Raw genomic sequence first — 19,734 nt, 5'->3', positions numbered from 1 at the left:
CATGGGCTCCCGTGGGCGGCCGCGCCTGGCAGCCACCTGCCAGGTCTGAAGCCATGACAACAGATACACACAAACTTCTTTGTCAACTTAAATCCACCTGGTTGAATCTGTCATTTGAGCTCAAAAGTCATAATTTTACGGCAGAAACAAATTTATAGCTCAAATAAACTTGATTTACAGCAACCTGATCGTTCTGTGTGTGCTGTCTCTGTTCCTCATTAGGTGTTCGCCTGGAATGAATCAACACCAGCTCCTTCCCCATCTACCTCCTGGTCCTATGGGTGGACTGAACCATCCCAGTAAATTCTTCGGTAATGGGTGAGTCATGCACAAAACGATTGGTGACATCAGAGGGTAATTTATTTATAAAAAATGCTATGATGAAACAAGCTTTGTGTCATTTGGATGTCTTTCTGCCTTTTTTTTGGCTGTCCAGGCCCATGAGAGGAGGTGAGAAGCTTGAGCTCCCACAGCCAATATTACCAGGCCTGCAGAGGGAGCAGCAGAGACCTCCTCCTCCACATCTTCATCCTCCGCCTCCTCACAGAGCGTGGGAGCAACTAGGCCAGCTGTATGAATCCCACCTCCCTCCTCAAGGACATCCTGTTGTGCCCCTGCCCAATGAGCACGCACTTCGACTCCATAATGGAAGCTACGCTGGCAGTGGCGGACCTCCCCCTAATCCACATCTTCCCCACAGCAGGCCCAACCAACTGCTGAAGGTGAGGACCAATGCTCCATATGACTTAACAGCAGACACTTATGCACCAGAGTAAAAAGGTTTTTCTTAGATGAAAGAAACGACTCCGTTCACACTTTGTGTTGTCTTTGCTGTCTGCTTTAGTTTGGGGGTCCTCAGGAGCAGCATGTTCCCAGGAGTTCATCATTGCTGGGAGATGAGATGTGGGCTCAGGTGCACCAGGTAAGAGCTCTCTAATTGGCTACGATCACATTTCATCATCCTTATAGACACAGAACAGCCCCTATTCTGGCTGTCATTTCTTCTTCAACCAGAACGATGTAAGTCATACTCCAGTCACAGCCGCTGTCTCTGAGCTTTGGCTGAACATTTCAGCAAAGAAACTTTTTCACTCACAGTGCATTAGTTGCTGAAGTTGTCTTCACTTTTCACAACACTGACCCTCCTTTCATTTTTCTGTTCACAGCAGAGAGGCTACCCCGGGAAGATGCTAGGGGGTCAGCTGAAGAGACCGGGCCCTCCATTGGGAGAGCATTCTGTTATCCAGCACACTCCTCCGCCATCCCTGCACCCGTCATCCCGCCTTCCCGTAGCCGAGGACTGTCCCAGCCCTAGCAAGAGGAAAAAGAGTTCGGATCAGGTATCAGACGGGAACAAACATTTTCTCTTTTAATACCAAAAAATTGCCACAAAGAGTAGTAATTTATGACCTCAGCTGTAGAGTTTCTATACAGTTTTGTTCATTTGAGTGGTAAATATTGTAATGTCTCATTTCCCTTTGCAGGTATCCCATCCTGGGCTGCAGCGTTTCTCTGGTCCTGGTCAGTCTTTATTGTCTCAGCAGCAATCGTCAGTCCACCACCACCCTCCAAAACCTGCCTTCTGGAACCCCCTTCACAAGGAAAGCACTCCCTGGCAGCCCCACACTTCTGACCGCAAGAACCCACCATCGCAAGAGTTCCAGGTCTGAACAGTGTGAAAATATCACTTCATTGATTACATGGTACTTGGAGCCAGGGGTTAATATTTTACTATTGACCATGATCAATAGGAAAACCTTCATTGGATTGAGCGGTGCCATAAAGACTTATTGATTCTATTAGCTGTCTGAACCTGAGTACTGTTGGTTTTGATGTATGCACCAGCAAGCCCAGAATTGATTTCCTTTTCCCTATTTTGTTAAGTGCAGCAGAGATCAAATCCTTTTTTAGTTTTATATCACTCTAATCATCCTCATTTGCTTTCCTGCTACAGGACACCAACAAACAAGGAATGGGCAGCTACAGCCAAAAGTCCTCTCCTGCCTCTTCCGCCCCTTCAAACCTCTCCCCTCCACAAAACTCCTCTCCGGGAAGCTACAACCAGGGATGTGCTCCTCAGCTCCAGAAAGACACGTTCCAACCTCAGGCTGTAAACCATCAGTCTCCTCACTCCTCCTACCCCAGTCCCAGCTCCAAACTGGGGCTAGCTCCACCCTACCGGGCCATGGAGCCTCGTGGTCCTCACAACCAGAGAGGCCCTCTCATTGGGGGCCAAGGTGGCAGCCACGCTACCTCTTACACGGCATCTACCCCAACCAGAGGGGACAGAGATCAACATCTACATGCCCAGTCATCACCAGCAAACCCTCCTGCAACCAGCAAAAACAGCAACAGCAGCAGCAGCAGCAGTGTGCCTTACAGCCACTTCCAGCCTCATCCAGGGCTGGGGCACCAGGGTCCCCCTCCTCCCCCTCCTCCTCCTCCTCCTGCCAGCAGCACCTCAGTACCTCAGCAACAGCAAAGTGGTCCCCATGAGGCCTGGAGATACCAGAGCAGGCCCAGCAGTCACTCCCTGGTGAGTACAAGTCATTCATGCAGTAGTTCATATGCACCATGTTTATATTAGTTCTTTTATTCTTCTGCAGTTGTCAGTGTTAAAATCACTTAAAAACATAAAAAACAGCAAGTGTTTTTATTCTGAACTAAACAGGCTTAAAATTGAAATGTAACCCAGATGGAATTGTTTAGATATAATGGTCATTCTAAAAGTAACTGATTGAAAATGGCTCTGTATGTGTTTCTTCAGGAGTCGGGCATCTACAGGCCTCCAGGACTGCTACCTCAGCGCCAGCAGAGCCACAATCAGGTCGTGGATAGTCGGGTTCCCTCTCAGCACCACCATCACATCAGCCCTCCTTTGCCCGCAACCTCCACCCGAACACCTGTAATTACCCCCAATGTTCCCATGTCCCAGTCCTCCAGCTCTATCAGCAGCTATAGCAACAGTAGCAGCTCTAGAGGTGTAACTCTGGCTGGTGTCTCCAAGGTGACCACATCCCCCCCTGCTGGCTGCTCTGTGAACAATGGCAGCAGTAACAACAGTTGGCAAAGAGGACGAGAGCCAGTAACCCAAACCTCCACCCGTGCCGTCATTAGCCCCACCTCTCAGCTGGGTGCTCTGCTACAACCAGGTTGTCAGAGAGGTCAAGCTCCCACTGCCAACCAGCCTCACCAACAGGGGCTGCCCAGACCACAGCAACAGGGACCCACCAAGTCCCAGCCCATGAAGGAGAAGACATCGTATTATCCTAAGGCTGGACTGGAGCAACATCCTGCATTTTCCTCATCATCATCTTTGTTCTCCTCAGGGCACCAGAGAGCAGGAGACAGTGTAATAACAAGCAGAGTCTCAAATCCACTTCCTCGCTCTCCTACTACATACTGCCCAGCTCCTCACTCCACTGTCAACTCTGCCCCTCAGCCATCCAATCCAACCCTATCCTCCAGACTGGGTCCTCAGCCAGACTCTGCGTTAACACGGGGGTACTCTCGGTCCCAGATTCGTCCGCCAGTTCCAACCTCTGTCCCCCAGTCCATCGAGGAGGCTCTAGACAAGCTTGATGCTGAACTAGAGGGACACATGCAAGCTGAGGAAAGGAGGAAGAGAGACAGAGAGGAGCAAGAGAGAAAAATAAGAGAAGAGGAGAGGCGGAAGAAAGAATGGGAAATGAGACAAAAGCAGGACGAGGAAAGGAAGCGGAAAGAGCTGGAAAAGAAGGAGGAGGAGAGGAGAAAGAGAGAACTAGAGCGAGAGGAGGAGAGGAGAAGGAGAGAATGGGAGAGGCAGGAGCAAGAGAGAAAGAGGAAGCAAGAAGAGGAGAGGAGGAGAAGAGAAGCGGAGAGGCTAGAGGAGGAGAGGAAAAAGAGAGAATGGGAGAGACAAGAAGAAGAGAGGAAAAAGCGAGAATGGGAGAAAAAGGAGCGGGAAAGGAAGAGGAGAGAGCGGGAGAGGCAAGAGGAGGAAAGGAGGAGGAGAGAAGCAGAGAGGGAGGAGCAGGAGAGGAAGAAAAGAGAACTGGAGAGGCAGGAGGAGGAAAAGAAAAAACAAAGAGAGCTGGAGAGAAAAGAGGAGGAGAAAAAGAGGATGGAGTGGAAGAAGGAGGAGGAAGCGTGTAGCGCAAAAGGCAAAGAACAGACTGCTATTGAAAATCTGGAGAGACTGCTCTCCAGCAGCTCCTCCAGAACACCCCCACCTCCTCGCCTCTCTTCTATTACTGCACCTCCTTCAGGTCCACCGCCCCCCAGTTCCCAGGCTTCACCCCCCTACCCCTGGCTAAGCCGTGGTGGTGTACTCCCCTGTCCACCGGGCCAAACGCCCACCACCACTACTCCTGTAGAAAGGCTGCGGCCGCCTCCTCTTACACCTCAGACTGAGTATGCCAGAGAAAAGCAGAGGCAGAGGGAGATGTGGAGCAACAATGGCGGAACGACATTCAGTCCCTCATCAACACACAATACCTCAGGGATGAACCAGCCGGTGTACCCCAACAAGCCCCCGGCAATGCAAGCCGCACCCAACCAATCCAAAGACTCAACCAGGGAGAGAGACAGCAGCCAACACTCTCTCCCTACCATGGCACTTAGAGAGCCCCCCAAACTGTATCAGGCTTTTCCCAGAGAAAACCCTCCACCACCACCTTTATCCTCCACCTCCAGCTCCACAGGGGGAATTCTCAACAAGCGGCTGACAGGAAGTGGTTTCGAAAATGCCAGCAGCAGTGGCACTGACTCAGACAGTGCTCAGTTTGAGGAGGAGCCCTCCGAGTTGTCCACACTCCTCCCTGATGGTCTGGCTAACATCATGGCCATGCTGGATGAGTCGATCAAAAAGGAAGAGGAGATGTATAACAATGAGAAGACTGGGTCCACAGGTCTCCTTGACAACTTCTCTCTTAGTGTCCAGCCTATCAAGAGCTACCTTTGTGCCCCAGACCTCATTCCAGCAACGAAGCATCAGCCCAACCAGGAAGACTTTGGATCCAATCCCCATGCTAGCCCTCCTGTGCTCAGCCGCCAAGGCTCTCTGGCATCCCCTTGCAGCCGGACATCCTCTCTCAACGAGGATGATGAGGACTACCTTAAACCTTCTCCAAATGTCTCTAAACACTCAATGGACATGGGAGTGGGAGTTGGAAACACCAATTACCGCCACAGTGACCTGGCTAAACTTTATGGCCTCCCTGAGCAGACTAAAAGTGAGGCTGATGAGGACGATGATGAGGAGGACTCTGAGACCCCATCTTGTTCACCACCACCCCAAAGACCTCACCTCCACCAAACAGGTGTAAACAGCATGTTCAAGTCCCTAGCAACAGTCCTAGAGAGCCAGAAGTATGCATACAGAGGTGGGCCTTTTGGGAGACCACCTCCATCAGCTCTGGTTGGGGTGAAATATTCCTCTTCACTGTCACTAGGTCCTGATATCTGCCGCCAGCAACAAAGTGGTTCTCCCACATCAGATTCAACCAATCCACCATTGAGTCCAGCTGTCCCACCTTTTAAGTCCTCTCCTCCTCTGCTGGAAGACAAGAAACTGAAAATAGAGGATGCTGACATCTGGAGAGATCATGGAGAAACCACAGAAGAAATGATAAACATGATCAAAAAAGAGAGTGTTCCTACCATAAAGCCTATTAAGGTGGTCAAGGAGGAGCAAAGGTTGAAAACCATCTCAGACTCTTCTCTGGACGAGTTGGGAAATAGCTGCGAGGTCCTGCTTGGCCGACAGTCACTTCCTAACAAGAACTCCCTTGATAAGCCGGACAGTCGTGGCAGACTGGAGGGCAGCCACAAATCTGAGAAAGTAAAGGAACACAGAGATAAAGACAAAAACAGAGACAGGGAGAGAGAAAGGGAGAAAGAGAAGAAGAGAAAGCACGGTCACAGCCACAGTAGCAGCAGGAAGCATGATGACAGAAAAGAAAAAAAGAAGCATAGAGAAAAGAGAGAGGAGATGGCCTTTTCCTCTTCTTCTTCATCATCATCATCATCATCTTCTTCTTCCACCCATTCCAGCTCCAGCCACAAGCGGCACAAGGATGGTAAGAGCCATAAGGAGAAGAAGGATCGCAGAATTCTTGGTGACCTCAACCTCCAGAGCAAAGAGGGGTCGGAGAAGAATCGGAGTCACTATGACACGGATAAAAAGAAACGCAAGGAAGCATCAGGTGCCAGCTCCACCAGTGAAGGGGAGCATGCAGAATGGACCTCAAGGAGTTCTGGAGAAAGATCTTCTGAGCATAAAAAAGGCTCTGAATCTGGTCCATTAGGTTCCACGGACTTCTTGAAACTGAAGGCACTGTCAGATGGGCCACCCAAGGAGCTGAAGATTCGCCTGATTAAAGTAGAGAGTGGGGACAGGGAGACATTCATTGCCTCTGAGGTGGAGGAAAAGAGAATCCCACTGGAAGAAATCAGCATCAAGAACACTGCCAGTGAAATCATCAGGTCCTGCAAGTAAGTGTACTGTGGAGGAAGACTTTTCTAAAAATGGATTTAATGTAAAATTTCATTGGGGATTTATGAATCTAAAAGACTGGGATATCAGAATGAGATTGGATGAATATGTGTTTAACAGAGTAAAATGTCCCACTCATGGGCACACAAGTAGTAATAGAAACCTGTGTATTGCACCCTCGTTTGCCTTTGTCAACATGTTCTCTTTTCTCCTGTTCTAGGGGGGCCAGGGTCAAAGGGAAGTTCAGAGAATCTTACTTGCTCCCAGCCTTCTCAGTAAAGCCCATCATGACTTCAGAGGAACCCATTCCTAGAGAGAAACTCAACCCTCCTACACCCAGTATCTATGTATGTCACTATATTTCTTCCATATATTAGTTTACTTTCAGTCTTTGGCCTTTGATGTGATACATGTGGGACACGCACATTTTATCCATGATTATACATGGTAGTAACAAATAGCTGAAATAAATCTACCAACAAAGGAAAGGTGAGAAACCACTTTATTGTTAAGTCATAAAGTGTGCAAATACATATTACAAATTCTTTAATGTCCATAACAGAAGACAAAATTGTCTTAACATAAGGGGTACACTGTAGACAGTTGACATGAAAATACAGCATCCCTAAACGAGCCTGTGCGCCCCCTTGTGGGGAATCACTGTGCAGGTAGACAAATAAGTTGAAACAGTTTGTGTTGCTGTGCACTAATATGATTTTTCTTCTCTGCAGTTGGAGAGTAAGAGAGATGCCTTCTCCCCTGTGCTGCTGCAGTTCTGTACAGACCCCAAGAATCCTGTTACTGTCATCAGAGGCCTGGCTGGATCTCTACGACTAAGTATGTTTGCACTTACTGACTGGTTAGAACATAACATGCAAAACTCATGGGAAGCTCTCTCAATACTTCTGGATTAAACACGTAGTGAATCTAGCCTTATGTGAGGCTTTTAAAATCAGTCTTGTGGAAACATATACTATGTATTTGCATTGTCACAGTTTGCATACAATTTCTCTCATCTTCACTGCTCTGTAGTCTGAGCAATCAGGTAACTCCCGCCTCACTCAAAAACATATCCCTAATGTTCCTTTCCATTGTTTTCAGACCTGGGGCTGTTTTCTACCAAGTCGCTGGTGGAAGCCAACGCAGAGCAAGCGGTGGAGGTGAGGACTCAGGTGCAGCAGCCTGCTGATGAGAACTGGGACCCCAGTGGGACAGGTCAGACATGGCCCTGTGAGAGCAGCCGCTCCCACACCACCATCGCCAAGTATGCTCAGTACCAGGCCTCCAGTTTCCAAGAGAGTCTCCAGGTACAGAACACCTCATACTATGACAATTTCTTTCTACTCTAACCAAGTCACCTCCCACTATACTAGTAAATACTATAGTGGGAGTTAGTTACTATTTATGTGACTGCATTCTGTGCTGCAATCCAGCTGATACACACGTGATCTGTGTCTTCAGGAGGAGAAAGGCAGTGATGAGGAGGAGGATGAAGATGATGAGAAGGAGAAGAAGCCATCCAACTGTTCTGATAATCCCAGCAAGGAAAGCTCTAAAGAAAGCACCAGGTACAGACTGTTTTAAAAAAATGCCAGGAAAAGGTATACTAACACACTCCAGTGTTTTATCATTTGTAATGCTTTAATATTTTCTTATTCCTCAGTGGTGAGCAGAAACCAGTCGGGAAGATCATTAAATTTGGTACAAACATCGACCTGTCAGATCCCAAGAGGTACAGTAGTACTTTATGAAACAATGTATGGTGGTCTTAATAACGGTGTCTGAGACCCACTAAATGTCTTTCCATGTGATCTCATATCATGTTCTGTCTCTGCTCAGGTGGAAACCCCAGCTTCAAGAGTTGCAGAAGCTGCCAGCTTTTATGCGTGTAGCATCCAGTGGAAATATGCTTAGCCATGTTGGACATACAATCCTTGGCATGAACACTGTCCAGCTCTACATGAAGGTTCCAGGGAGTCGGACACCAGGTAAAGCACACAGCACAATTTAAACAGGATCTGTTTGATTCTCAATAAAAATTTACTCTATATATGACAGGAGATTCTGTCCATATTCAACAGGTCACCAGGAGAACAATAACTTCTGCTCTGTGAACATCAACATCGGTCCTGGAGACTGTGAGTGGTTCTCTGTCCATGAGAACTACTGGCATGCCATCAATGACTTCTGTGAAAAGTGAGAAAATCTCAGAATGCAGGCTGACATCAATCAATTTGTAGCAGTATAATTACCAATATTACATGCAAGCCATAACAACTTATACTTTTTGTGTGCCCAGACATGGAGTGGACTACCTGACAGGGTCCTGGTGGCCAGTGCTGGAGGACCTCTACAATGCCAACATCCCAGTGTACCGCTTCATCCAGCGGCCTGGAGACCTAGTGTGGATCAACGCTGGAACTGTTCACTGGGTTCAGGCTGTGGGCTGGTGCAACAACATTGCCTGGAACGTTGGACCTCTAAATGGTAAGCTGTGCACCCTCTAGTGATCAGATACAGAAAGAATATTATGGAAAACTGTTTTATTCATCAACACTGTTTCATGTGCATCTGCAGCTTACCAGTACCAGCTGGCCCTGGAGAGGTTTGAGTGGAACGAAGTCAAGAAGGTCAAGTCCATCGTCCCCATGATTCACGTGTCCTGGAATGTGGCACGCACGGTCAAGATCACAGACCCAGACACCTACAAGATGATCAAGTGAGTACCCAGTTCAAACTAAAACAATTATTCCACCTTCATGCAGACTATAATGTGCAGTTTCTGTTAAAACTGCTAGAAAGGTTCATTCAACTTAATTGGCTTTTGGGTTATTAAATTGCAGTGCATTATTATGAGAGGCATTTGTATTATTTCTCTATTGTCATTAATATGAGGTAGGCAAAACATTACAAACATTCAACAGTGTCATGAACTGCAGCCTCCAAAATGATATACTAACATTACATATTGTAATCATAAACATAGCTATGAAAGCAGAATTTATTGCAGGGCTGCAGCAAGGGGCCCACTTAAGTCTGAGTTTTAATAATTAAAACTTTTGACAATTGCTTAATGTAAATGCTGGTCTCTTTACCCTCCTGCCAGACACTGCCTGCTGCAGTCTATGAAGCACATCCAGATCCTGCGAGACCAACTGGTGGCTGAAGGCAAGAAGATTTCCTATCAGAGTCGGGTCAAAGACGAGCCTGCCTACTACTGCAACGAATGTGATGTGAGTAGCTCTCAATCACTAAACCATAAAACGCTGTCTCTTTCAGTTTATTAGGTACCCCTATCTAAAACTAAGGCAGTTCAACAACCCTGCAATAAATCAAATGGTAGAAGTGTTTTTTTTCCACTCCGTTCATGGTATATTAATAAACGTGAACTACAACTTTATATACCCTTCAACAACAACATTAGGTACAGTTTCAACACCTCTCTGTAAAGTTCATTGTTGGCCTGTTGCAACAGCAGGGAGCAACCACTTTTCTTGGTATTACATTATTACTTTCTACTACACCCTGAATGTTTGTTAACCTGTTGTCTCCTCCGTGACAGGTGGAGGTGTTCAATTTGTTGTTTGTGACAAGTGAGAACAACAACAGGAAGACGTATGTGGTTCACTGTGAGGACTGTGCACGTCAGCGTAGCCCGAACCTGACCAACGTAGTGGTGCTGGAGCAGTACCGCATAGAGGAGCTCATGAACACATTTGACTCCTTCAACCTGGTGAGTAGAGACTTACCTCTTTTACTGCCTTGTCAGACATATGCCCAGTATCCAGGGGTGCCATCCATCTCCTACAAATTGAGGGTTCATTTACCACCTGAAACAAAATTAGTTGTCAGTTAAACTTTTTTTCATGCCACTCACACATTAATTTATTTGTTAGCTAATTTAGTCTGTTGTGTTTCTCATCTTACCAGGCCTCCTCCTCCCGGTGACAGAGCTCCCCTCCTGCATCTCCTCAGCCATAACCAAAATTCCTGCAAGCCAGGACAAAAGACACAGATTCACTTTGGTTTTCAACTTGCCCATTCATTATTTAAGATCATTTTTGCTACTACTGCTAATACTTGCCGAACAGCCAGTTGAATACGTTTACTCATCATTACTGTTTACAAAAAGAAATACCAAGCCGCCAATAAAAAAAATACCAGTTTACTCTCAGATGGTGCTTTCAAACAGAAACCCTGGCAACAGTGATGTTGAGAACCAGGGGGCAGTTGGTGCTGCCATTGAACAAACTGTGGAGGGTAGTTGATGGCTTCAATGGCGTGTTTCTGTCAGTACCAGAAAGAACTTTTTTTCTGTTGTTGTTGTCGTCTTGAATACTGAAATTTGTACAAGCTGTTTGCAATTTTGTGGGGTGCTGTCTTTTTTAAAATAATTTATTGTTTTGTTTTTCTAAACTAGATCAGCCTAGATATATACCACATTGGCCTTGTATTTAGAAAAGAGACAAAATGAAAAATACTAATAATAGAGATATGAACATTTTTCTAAAGCATTAAGAATTTTAAAAAAAATTGTTTGGAATGCTTCAAAACATACGGGTTTTAACGACTTTGGTTGTTTTAGGGGGGGATTTCATTTTTGTTCTTCAGATTCTTGTATGTGTTGTAAATCTTGTTTTTATCAATTATACTTTTATTTCCTCTGGATATTAATAATCAGTTGTCACACATCATCAGGTCTTTTTTGTTCATTGCTTCCATCTCTGTACGAACTATCTCTTTAAAAAAGAAAGAAAAAAATCATTGTCATCTGGTGTTTGTGTGTTGTACCTCTGATTGTTTTGTTCCGATATGCAGACTTAGTATTTCCTGGATTTTTTTTTTTTTGGCATTGTACATTTAATTTAAAAAGTTTCCTCTATTTATTGGATATCAATGTTCTCTCTTTTTTTAATAGGGTTGTACAAGTTTGCGATTTTTTTTATTTTATTTTTTATGGTGACCGATTGCTCTGTAAGAACTGAAATGTTGGGGTTGTGTGTCCGCGGGAGTGGAGGCTGCTGTTTCTCTGGTGCTTGCCTCCCACGACTCCTGCATTTTTCTCCTGATATATATTAAATGATATCTTTATCTTGAATATAACGCCACCTTTCCTGTAGAAGATAGGCACACTGCTCACGTAGAGAAGATGACTAATGGAATGCTGTGTTTGTATGCTCATTAAGGAAAAAACAAAACTACTTTTTCCAAAGTGTTTTGAGAAACGGTAATTTTTTTTATTATGTAGGGGGCTTTTAGACAAGATTTTAATGATTTTATGATATTATCTGTTGAATATGATAACGGGATAGATGGTGCTAAATGTTCTCTTTGAACAACCTTTTTTCTGTTTGTCTTCTTAAAATGAGAATTCTATTTTTCCTGTTGCAATATTACCTTAACCTTTTCCTTCTCTTTGTGGTCATTTATTTATAACTGCACTGTTTAGAGAATTCACACAGACATACTTGCAGACACACACACACACCAAACTGAGCCAGACATGTCTTAAACACTTGTGAATTTGTGTGACATTACTATGACTATTAATAAACGCTTTTTGATAAATCCAGAAGTGAGTGGATTCATCTGAATTTCTTCTGTTGGCCTGCTCCATCTCATCTGCCAGTAAGACTAGTAGATAAAATCCACCTCTAGACCTCAAATCAGCAGCCCTCTATCAAAGCAACAACTGAACTCAACACACCAAGAAAAGCATAACAAAGGTCTACCAGCTCTTATCTCATATATGTTAGGGCCTAGGTGTAATGATTTGAACATAAAACTGCAACATACAAAGAAGTGAAGGGGTCTGAAAACCTTCTGGATGCACTCTATATACACATACTGTGCAGACGTTTCTGACACTGAAAGTGTGGTATAATGAATAGTTCTTATTTATCAATGAACATCATACAAAGTGCAATAACTAGAAAAAAACTCGATCAAAATTTGGTTTAACCACCGTTTGCCTTGAAACATCACGAAATCTCCAAGATACACTTGTGTGGATTTAGGCTTCTGCCTATTGATGTAATCCTAGACTGACTCCATGATGCTGAGTTCGTGTCACTGACACACTGTCAAATTAATTTGGGACAGATCAGACACCTTCCTGATGGTACTGCATGATGAACTTACACCTTGCATCTATTTAACCTCTACTGCTACAGTAGCAAGTCATATCCCTCGGCTGTGACAATATTTGGCACAGCTTTGTCACTCATATCCTCTACACTGAATTTGCTATTGTTAGATATGCGCGTGAGAAAATAAGGGTTGAGTCGATAGAAAAGTTTCCATTTGGACATCAGCATCCAGGGTAAACTAAGGAAGGAGATTGTACAAGCGGCAAAACTTCACAGATAGCAGAGCAGGAAATAGCAGGGAGCAGTAACAAGACTGCCCAGACTTCAGTTTCCTTTGTGAGAATTCAATAGAGTCAAAAAAGACATTTAAACCTTACACAAAAAGCATTTCATTAAAGCTTGTTTTAAGTAATGACAAACTTCACTTGCCACAGATTAGTGAGTGAGAAGCTAATCATTCATTGCTTAGTTCAAACTAATCATCCTGTGCCTCTGGGTATAAACTTAGTTTGTCAATATTTATATCCAAACTCTCAGCTTTTCTTTAACAGTTACTCCCCTTGTAAAACAAAGGCAGTCGATACAATTGTTCATCCATGTTTCTGAAGACCAAGCATTAATGTCTCGTTATTTTGTAAGAAATTGTTTTACTGGATCAAATGAAAGCTCATTTTACTGTATTCCAATAAAATAATACATTTCTAGGATCATAAATGTTTAATTTAGTTTCAATAAGATAAGACTAATCTTTAAAGAAGGGTGCAATTTTCTAAGGAGAGCGGTCTTGAGAGCGGTCAGTGACCCTGCTTTTATAAAACTCTTCAGAGTTCCCAGACAGAGTGACTGAGAATTAGCAAGTCCTCAGGTCAAGTTAGGGACCAAGGTCAGCAGAGGGACAGAGCATTAATGGACAGACTGAAGGAAATCCTGCTTCAAACCACACAGGAAGACAACCTCCATCCGTCTGTCTATCCACCCTGCTGCAGTCAGGTGATGAGAGGATCAGCACACTTTCCTATGCAAAGACAAAATACTTCAGCGGTCCAATCACCACCACATGGTGTAATCATGATGGACAAAACTTTGAAGTTTGTTTATGCTGCTCTTGTAAAGCATGAGATGAAAGACCAAATAGTAACTATTTCATCTGTAATGACAAGTTTCCCAAAGGAGTGTCCATGTGAACTGTTCTGTCAGCACTGACATAACAGCAGCACAAAGTCAAAGACTGTAACGTTGTAATGCTGACAATGAAACGATACACATCTATTAAAATACAAGTCCATATACAAATATGTCAGTGACTACCTCACCCTTTACTGTAAACCATCATGCTGTGTGTAAAAACATTGTTATTTTAGACCTGTATCTTGCTGTGAAATGATGGAACAATCTCATGGGCCTGTAAAAAGAAAAAAGGGGGCTGCATGGGGACCAAAGGAGGGCTGGAAGTAAATAAACATTTCAAGCTCAAAGCAGAGGAAAACGGGTAGAAAATCTGCATCAGACAAGACTAATTATTGAGTTTATGCTCTGATCTTATCATTTAACTGATTACCGTCTTCCACAATCTTTGTTCTTCTTACTCCATCCCCCTGTTCTAACCCTGTATTGCAGAGGATCTGAGCTTTAATCTAAATCACATCTGCTGATAATGTACGTGTATTTCATGATACAATGTAAACAGTCCAGACTGACGTCTTCTATTTGGCTTCAGCACATTTTGTATGTGTTGTAAAGCTGTCAGCTGTTTATCTTACTAGACCTGATGTTTGACCTCTGCTATAGTGCATCACCATCTAAACAAACATCATGTCTTAGCCTACATAGGAGTCAATTGCAGCGGGATGTAAACGTGATTTTGTTATTCAGTCTTAATCTTCTAATAATAAATACTAACAAATCTCTTCCCAACAAAGATTTTTTAACCAAAACTAGAAAGCCCAATGCTCAGCTTTGTCAAGCCCTAACAACAGGATGTTTTTAGAGCAGCAAGGTAACACAGAGAGAGACAATGTCCTTCAAGAGGAGGAAACAGGCCGATGACGCTGTTTCCTCTACTTAAAATGCCATTAAGCAAAACCCTTTCAGCTCAACAGGTGTTAATAATTTGTAGCCAATTTCCCTACAGGAATTAATAATTGTGCTATTTTAAGGGGAAAAGGTTTATGTAATTTAGCAATGGTTAATTTAATATATTTAGTACATTAGTATATTTACCCAGAACAAACAACATTGGTTGAAAAGATCAAGTCCCTCTGCAGCACAGTGGATCACATTCTGCAAAATCTGATTTACTTAAATCTGCATTAATTCAATCGTTTTCTTAGACCATTATGGAGCCTTTGTCAGTAAGCATTCTATACATGTTTTTAAGCCTTACTATACTATGATGTCTTTTCACATTTGTATGCCTTACTATAACATTTAGTGCTTTACTATAATATGACATTTTTTTACATTTTAATTACGATAGTGTCATTTTATGCCTTCCTATACTATGTATTTTTTGACATTTTTAAGCCTTACTATACTATGATGTGTTATGCCTTACTATACTGTGTCGTTTTGACATTTTTAAGCTTTACTATACTATGACGTTTTATGCCTTACTACACAATAACTGTGTTTGACATTATCATGCCTTACAATAGTATAACATTTAGTGCCTTAGTATATTATTACGTTTTATGCTTTAGTATACTATGACGTTTTATGCCTTACTATACTGTGACGTTTTTGACATTTTTATGCCTTACTATACTATGACATTTAGTGCCTTACGATACTATGAAGTTTTATGCCTTACTATACTGTCGTTTTTTGACATTTTTGTGCCTTACTATATCATTTAGTGCCTTACTATACTGTGATGTTTTTTGACAGTTTTATGCCTTAATATACTATGTTGTTATTTTGACATTTTATGCCATATTATATACTATGATGTTTTTTTTACGCCTTACTATACAATGACGTTTTATGCCTTACTGCACTGTGTCGTTTTTGATATTTTTAAGCCTTACTATACTATGATGTTTTATGCCTTAATATACTATGACGTTTTTTGACATTTTTTGGCCTTACTATACTATGTTGCCATACTGTACTATGACGTTTTTTGGTATTTTTAGACCTCACTTTACTATATCGTTGTATTCCTTACCATACTATGACGTTTTTATGACCTTTTATGCCTTAATATACTACGATGTTTTCCTGACGTTTTATGACATACTATACTATGCCGTTTTTTGGCATTTATATGCCAAATTATACTATAATGTTTTTTGACATTTTTAAGCCTTACTTTACTATGTCGTTGTATCCCTTGCCATAGTACGATGTTTTTATGACCTTTTATGCCTTAATATACTATGTTTTTTTGATGTTTTATGCCATACTATAACATTTAGTGCCTTACTATACTATGTCGTTTTATGCCTTACTATACTGTGACGTTTTTTGACATTTTTATGTCTCACTATAACATTTAGTACCTTAATTTACTTTGACGTTTCTTGACATTTTTTTGCCTCACTATACTATGTCGTTTTATGCCTTAATAAACTATGATGTTTTTCTGATATTTTATGCCATACTGTACTATGACGTTTTTTGGTATTTTCAGACCTTACTTTACTATATCATTGTATCCCTTACCATACTATGACGTTTTTATGACCTTTTATGCCTTAATATACTATGATGTTTTTTTTGACATTTTATGCCATACTATACTATGACGTTTTTTGGGATTTTCAGACCTTACTTTACTATATCATTGTATCCCTTACCATACTATGACGTTTTTATGACCTTTTATGCCTTAATATACTATGATGTTTTTTTTGACATTTTATGCCATACTATACTATGACGTTTTTTGGCATTTTTATGCCTTGTCATAGGCATGTATTTTGACATTTTGATGCATTACTATAGACAATGTGGTTTATAGACATTTTTATGACTTACTATACTGTGTCGGTTTATGCCTTACTATAATATGTGGTTTTTTGAAATTTTTATGCCTTACTGCACTGTGTCGTTTTTGATATTTTTAAGCCTTACTATACTATGATGTTTTATGCCTTAATATACTATGACGTTTTTTGACATTTTTTGGCCTTACTATACTATGTTGCCATACTGTACTATGACGTTTTTTGGTATTTTTAGACCTCACTTTACTATATCGTTGTATCCCTTGCCATAGTATGATGTTTTTATGACATTTTATGCCTTAATATACTATGATGTTTTTCTGACGTTTTATGCCATACTATACTATGACATTTTTTGGCATTTTTATGCCATATTATACTATGACGTGTTTTGGTATTTTTAGACCTTACTTTACTATGTCGTTGTATCCCTTGCCATAGTACGATGTTTTTATGACCTTTTATGCCTTAATATACTATGTTTTTTTGATGTTTTATGCCATACTATAACATTTAGTGCCTTACTATACTATGTCGTTTTATGCCTTACTATACTGTGACGTTTTTTGACATTTTTATGTCTCACTATAACATTTAGTACCTTAATTTACTTTGACGTTTCTTGACATTTTTTTGCCTCACTATACTATGTCGTTTTATGCCTTAATAAACTATGATGTTTTTCTGATATTTTATGCCATACTGTACTATGACGTTTTTTGGTATGTTTAGGCCTTACTTTACTATGTCGTTGTATCCCTTACCATACTATGACGTTTTTATGACCTTTTATGCCTTAATATACTACGATGTTTTTCTGACGTTTTATGCCATACTATACTATGACGTTTTTTGGCATTTTTATGCCATATTATACTATGACGTTTTTTAGTATTCTTAGAACTTACTTTACTATGTCGTTGCATCCCTTACCATACTATGACGTTTTTATGACCTTTTATGCCTTAATATACTATGATGTTTTTCTGACGTTTTATGCCATACTATACTATGCCGTTTTTTGGCATTTTTATGCCAAATTATACTATAATGTTTTTTGACATTTTTAAGCCTTACTTTACTATGTTGTTGTATCCCTTACCATACTATGACATTTTTATGACATTTTATGCCTTAATATACTATGATGTTTTTATGACGTTTTATGCCATACTATACTATGACATTTTTTGGCATTTTTATGCCATATTATACTATGACGTTTTTTGGTATTTTTAGACCTTACTTTACTATGTCGTTGTATCCCTTGCCATAGTACGTGGCAGCTCGCCTCTTTGTTGTAAGAACATTTGTCTTTGTGTGCAACAGTAAGATAGCAGAGAGTGGTCGCTTTAGTTTTGCGACAGTTCTGCTTGTCGTTAATTTTACTGATGCAGGACGCAAGGCACCTGCACCAGATATACCGATGTATTCCAGTCAGGAGTCCCTGGTGTGTACAAAGGGCAGCACCAGGAGTCTTGTCAACAATAAAGGCAGCTACGTGTGCATCTGTTCAAAGTGGCTTATGAGAGAGCAGAGAGGACGAGTGTGTCCAAATTGATGAGCTCGAAGAACCAAGCAAAGCGAGTCACGAAGACATCCGAGACGACCACAAGCCACACGGGGAACTTTGATTTCAAAACGATGAGATCATGAGCGAGGCGATATCAGGACAAGAAACTGTTGAAAAATTATTCTTTGGCCACATGCTGAAAGCTGTCTTTTTTTAAAAAAAATATGCCGACTACAATGCACTTAATGTACCAGCTGCACTTAGAACCAACAAAAGCTCAAACAGTGTTTCTCAGGCAGGGTGATCATGGATTAATAGGACACAAAATAATAAATAAACACAAACACAAAGTGCACAGTTAGTATGCGGCCGTAACAAGCGAATGAGTAAAAGTAAGGCCTATAAAATATACCAAAAAACGTCACTAGCTTACAGTATATGGCATAAAATGTCAGAAAAACATCATAGTGTAGGTAAGGCATAAAAGACATAATATTAGTTAAGGCAATATAAATGTTCTATAGTATGGCATCTAAAACGTCAGAAAAATCCAAGTCTATAGTTATTACAGGCATAAAAGGTCATATAAAACATGCATACTATAGGCAATAGGGATACAAACGACATAGTAAAGTAAGGTTCTAAAAAATACCTAAAAAACGTCATACGCTATAGTATGGGCATACAAACATCAGAAAAAACATCTCAAGTATATTAAGTGCATATAAAGTTTTCATAAAAATCGTCATTACAGTATGGTAAGGGATGCAACGTGACATAGTAAAGTAAGTCTAACAATAGCTAAAAATCTCATATGTATATATGGCATAAAAATGCCAAAAACGTCATAAGTTCATAGAGTATGCATAAAACGTCATGAAAAAATCGTAGTATATTATAAGGCATAAGAAGGTCAATAAAAACGTCATACTATGTGCAAGGAATCTAGGCTTGTGGATTAATAGCTATTGTGTGAGGCGATAAAGAAATGCCATAAAAAAAACGTCATGGTTATAGTATGGCATAAACTTATCAGAAAAACATATGTAGATTATATTAAGCAATAAAAGGTCATAGAAAACCATCTATACTATACTTATTGGCAAGGGGAAGTACAACGGACATAGTAAAGTAAAGGTTCATAAAATAATACCAAATACAACGTCATTTAGTATAATAGGGCATTACAAATGCCCAAAAAAACTCATGTATATGTATTGGCAAAAACGTCAGAAAAAATCGTAGTATCATTAAGCATTAAAAGGTCTAAAAACATCGTCACTATGCGAAGGGATACAACGACAGAGCCTAAAGTAAGCCGTCTAAAATTACCAAAATACCACGTCATAGTATAATTATGGCAATAAAACATTTTGCCCAAAAAATGTCATAGATTATTAGTATGGGTCCATGAAAAACCCGTTCCAGGAAAAAAAATCATTTATGTATATTAAGGCATAAAATGTCATAAAAAACATCGTTCCTAGTGCCAAGGGATGTTTACCCAAACGACATCAGTAAAAGTAAGGTCTAAAAATACCCAAAAAACTGCCATTCCAGCCGCTGTGTAATATAGGCCATAAAAAATGGCCAAACCGTCATTAGTGATAGTGATGGCCCATAACACCGTCCAGAAAACCCATCAATAGTATATTAATGGCCATATAAAGGTCATTAGCAAAACGTTTCCGTCATAGTCTAAATACA

General features: G+C 41.2%; 2 protein-coding genes across 2 annotated transcripts; both read left to right on the top strand.

Moving 5' to 3' along the window:
- Position 1: 1 nt before the first annotated feature.
- On the top strand, positions 2–3,748 carry LOC111231309 (trithorax group protein osa-like; the record flags this gene model as incomplete). The annotated part of the gene is made up of 8 exons (XM_022758362.1): positions 2–43; positions 223–299; positions 437–722; positions 845–922; positions 1,167–1,340; positions 1,485–1,664; positions 1,955–2,536; positions 2,768–3,748. Coding segments are annotated over exons 1-8 (2,400 nt in total), but the record flags the coding sequence as incomplete, so codon positions are not given.
- Positions 3,749–4,067: 319 nt separating this feature from the next.
- On the top strand, positions 4,068–12,037 carry kdm6b (lysine demethylase 6B). Its single transcript, XM_022758374.1, has 13 exons — positions 4,068–6,477; positions 6,699–6,825; positions 7,210–7,315; positions 7,580–7,785; positions 7,940–8,046; positions 8,142–8,210; positions 8,318–8,466; positions 8,560–8,674; positions 8,778–8,965; positions 9,056–9,197; positions 9,585–9,711; positions 10,041–10,211; positions 10,409–12,037. The coding sequence occupies exons 1-13, from the start codon at positions 4,106–4,108 to the stop codon at positions 10,424–10,426; spliced, it is 3,897 nt and encodes a 1,298-aa protein (XP_022614095.1). The 5' UTR covers positions 4,068–4,105; the 3' UTR covers positions 10,427–12,037.
- The last annotated feature ends 7,697 nt before the right edge of the window (positions 12,038–19,734 follow it).

This window comes from Seriola dumerili, unplaced genomic scaffold (genome assembly GCF_002260705.1).
Source record: "Seriola dumerili isolate Sdu_G_001 unplaced genomic scaffold, Sdu_1.0 BDQW01000295.1, whole genome shotgun sequence".
Taxonomy (NCBI): domain Eukaryota; kingdom Metazoa; phylum Chordata; class Actinopteri; order Carangiformes; family Carangidae; genus Seriola; species Seriola dumerili.
This window is presented reverse-complemented; position numbering and strand designations above follow the sequence as displayed.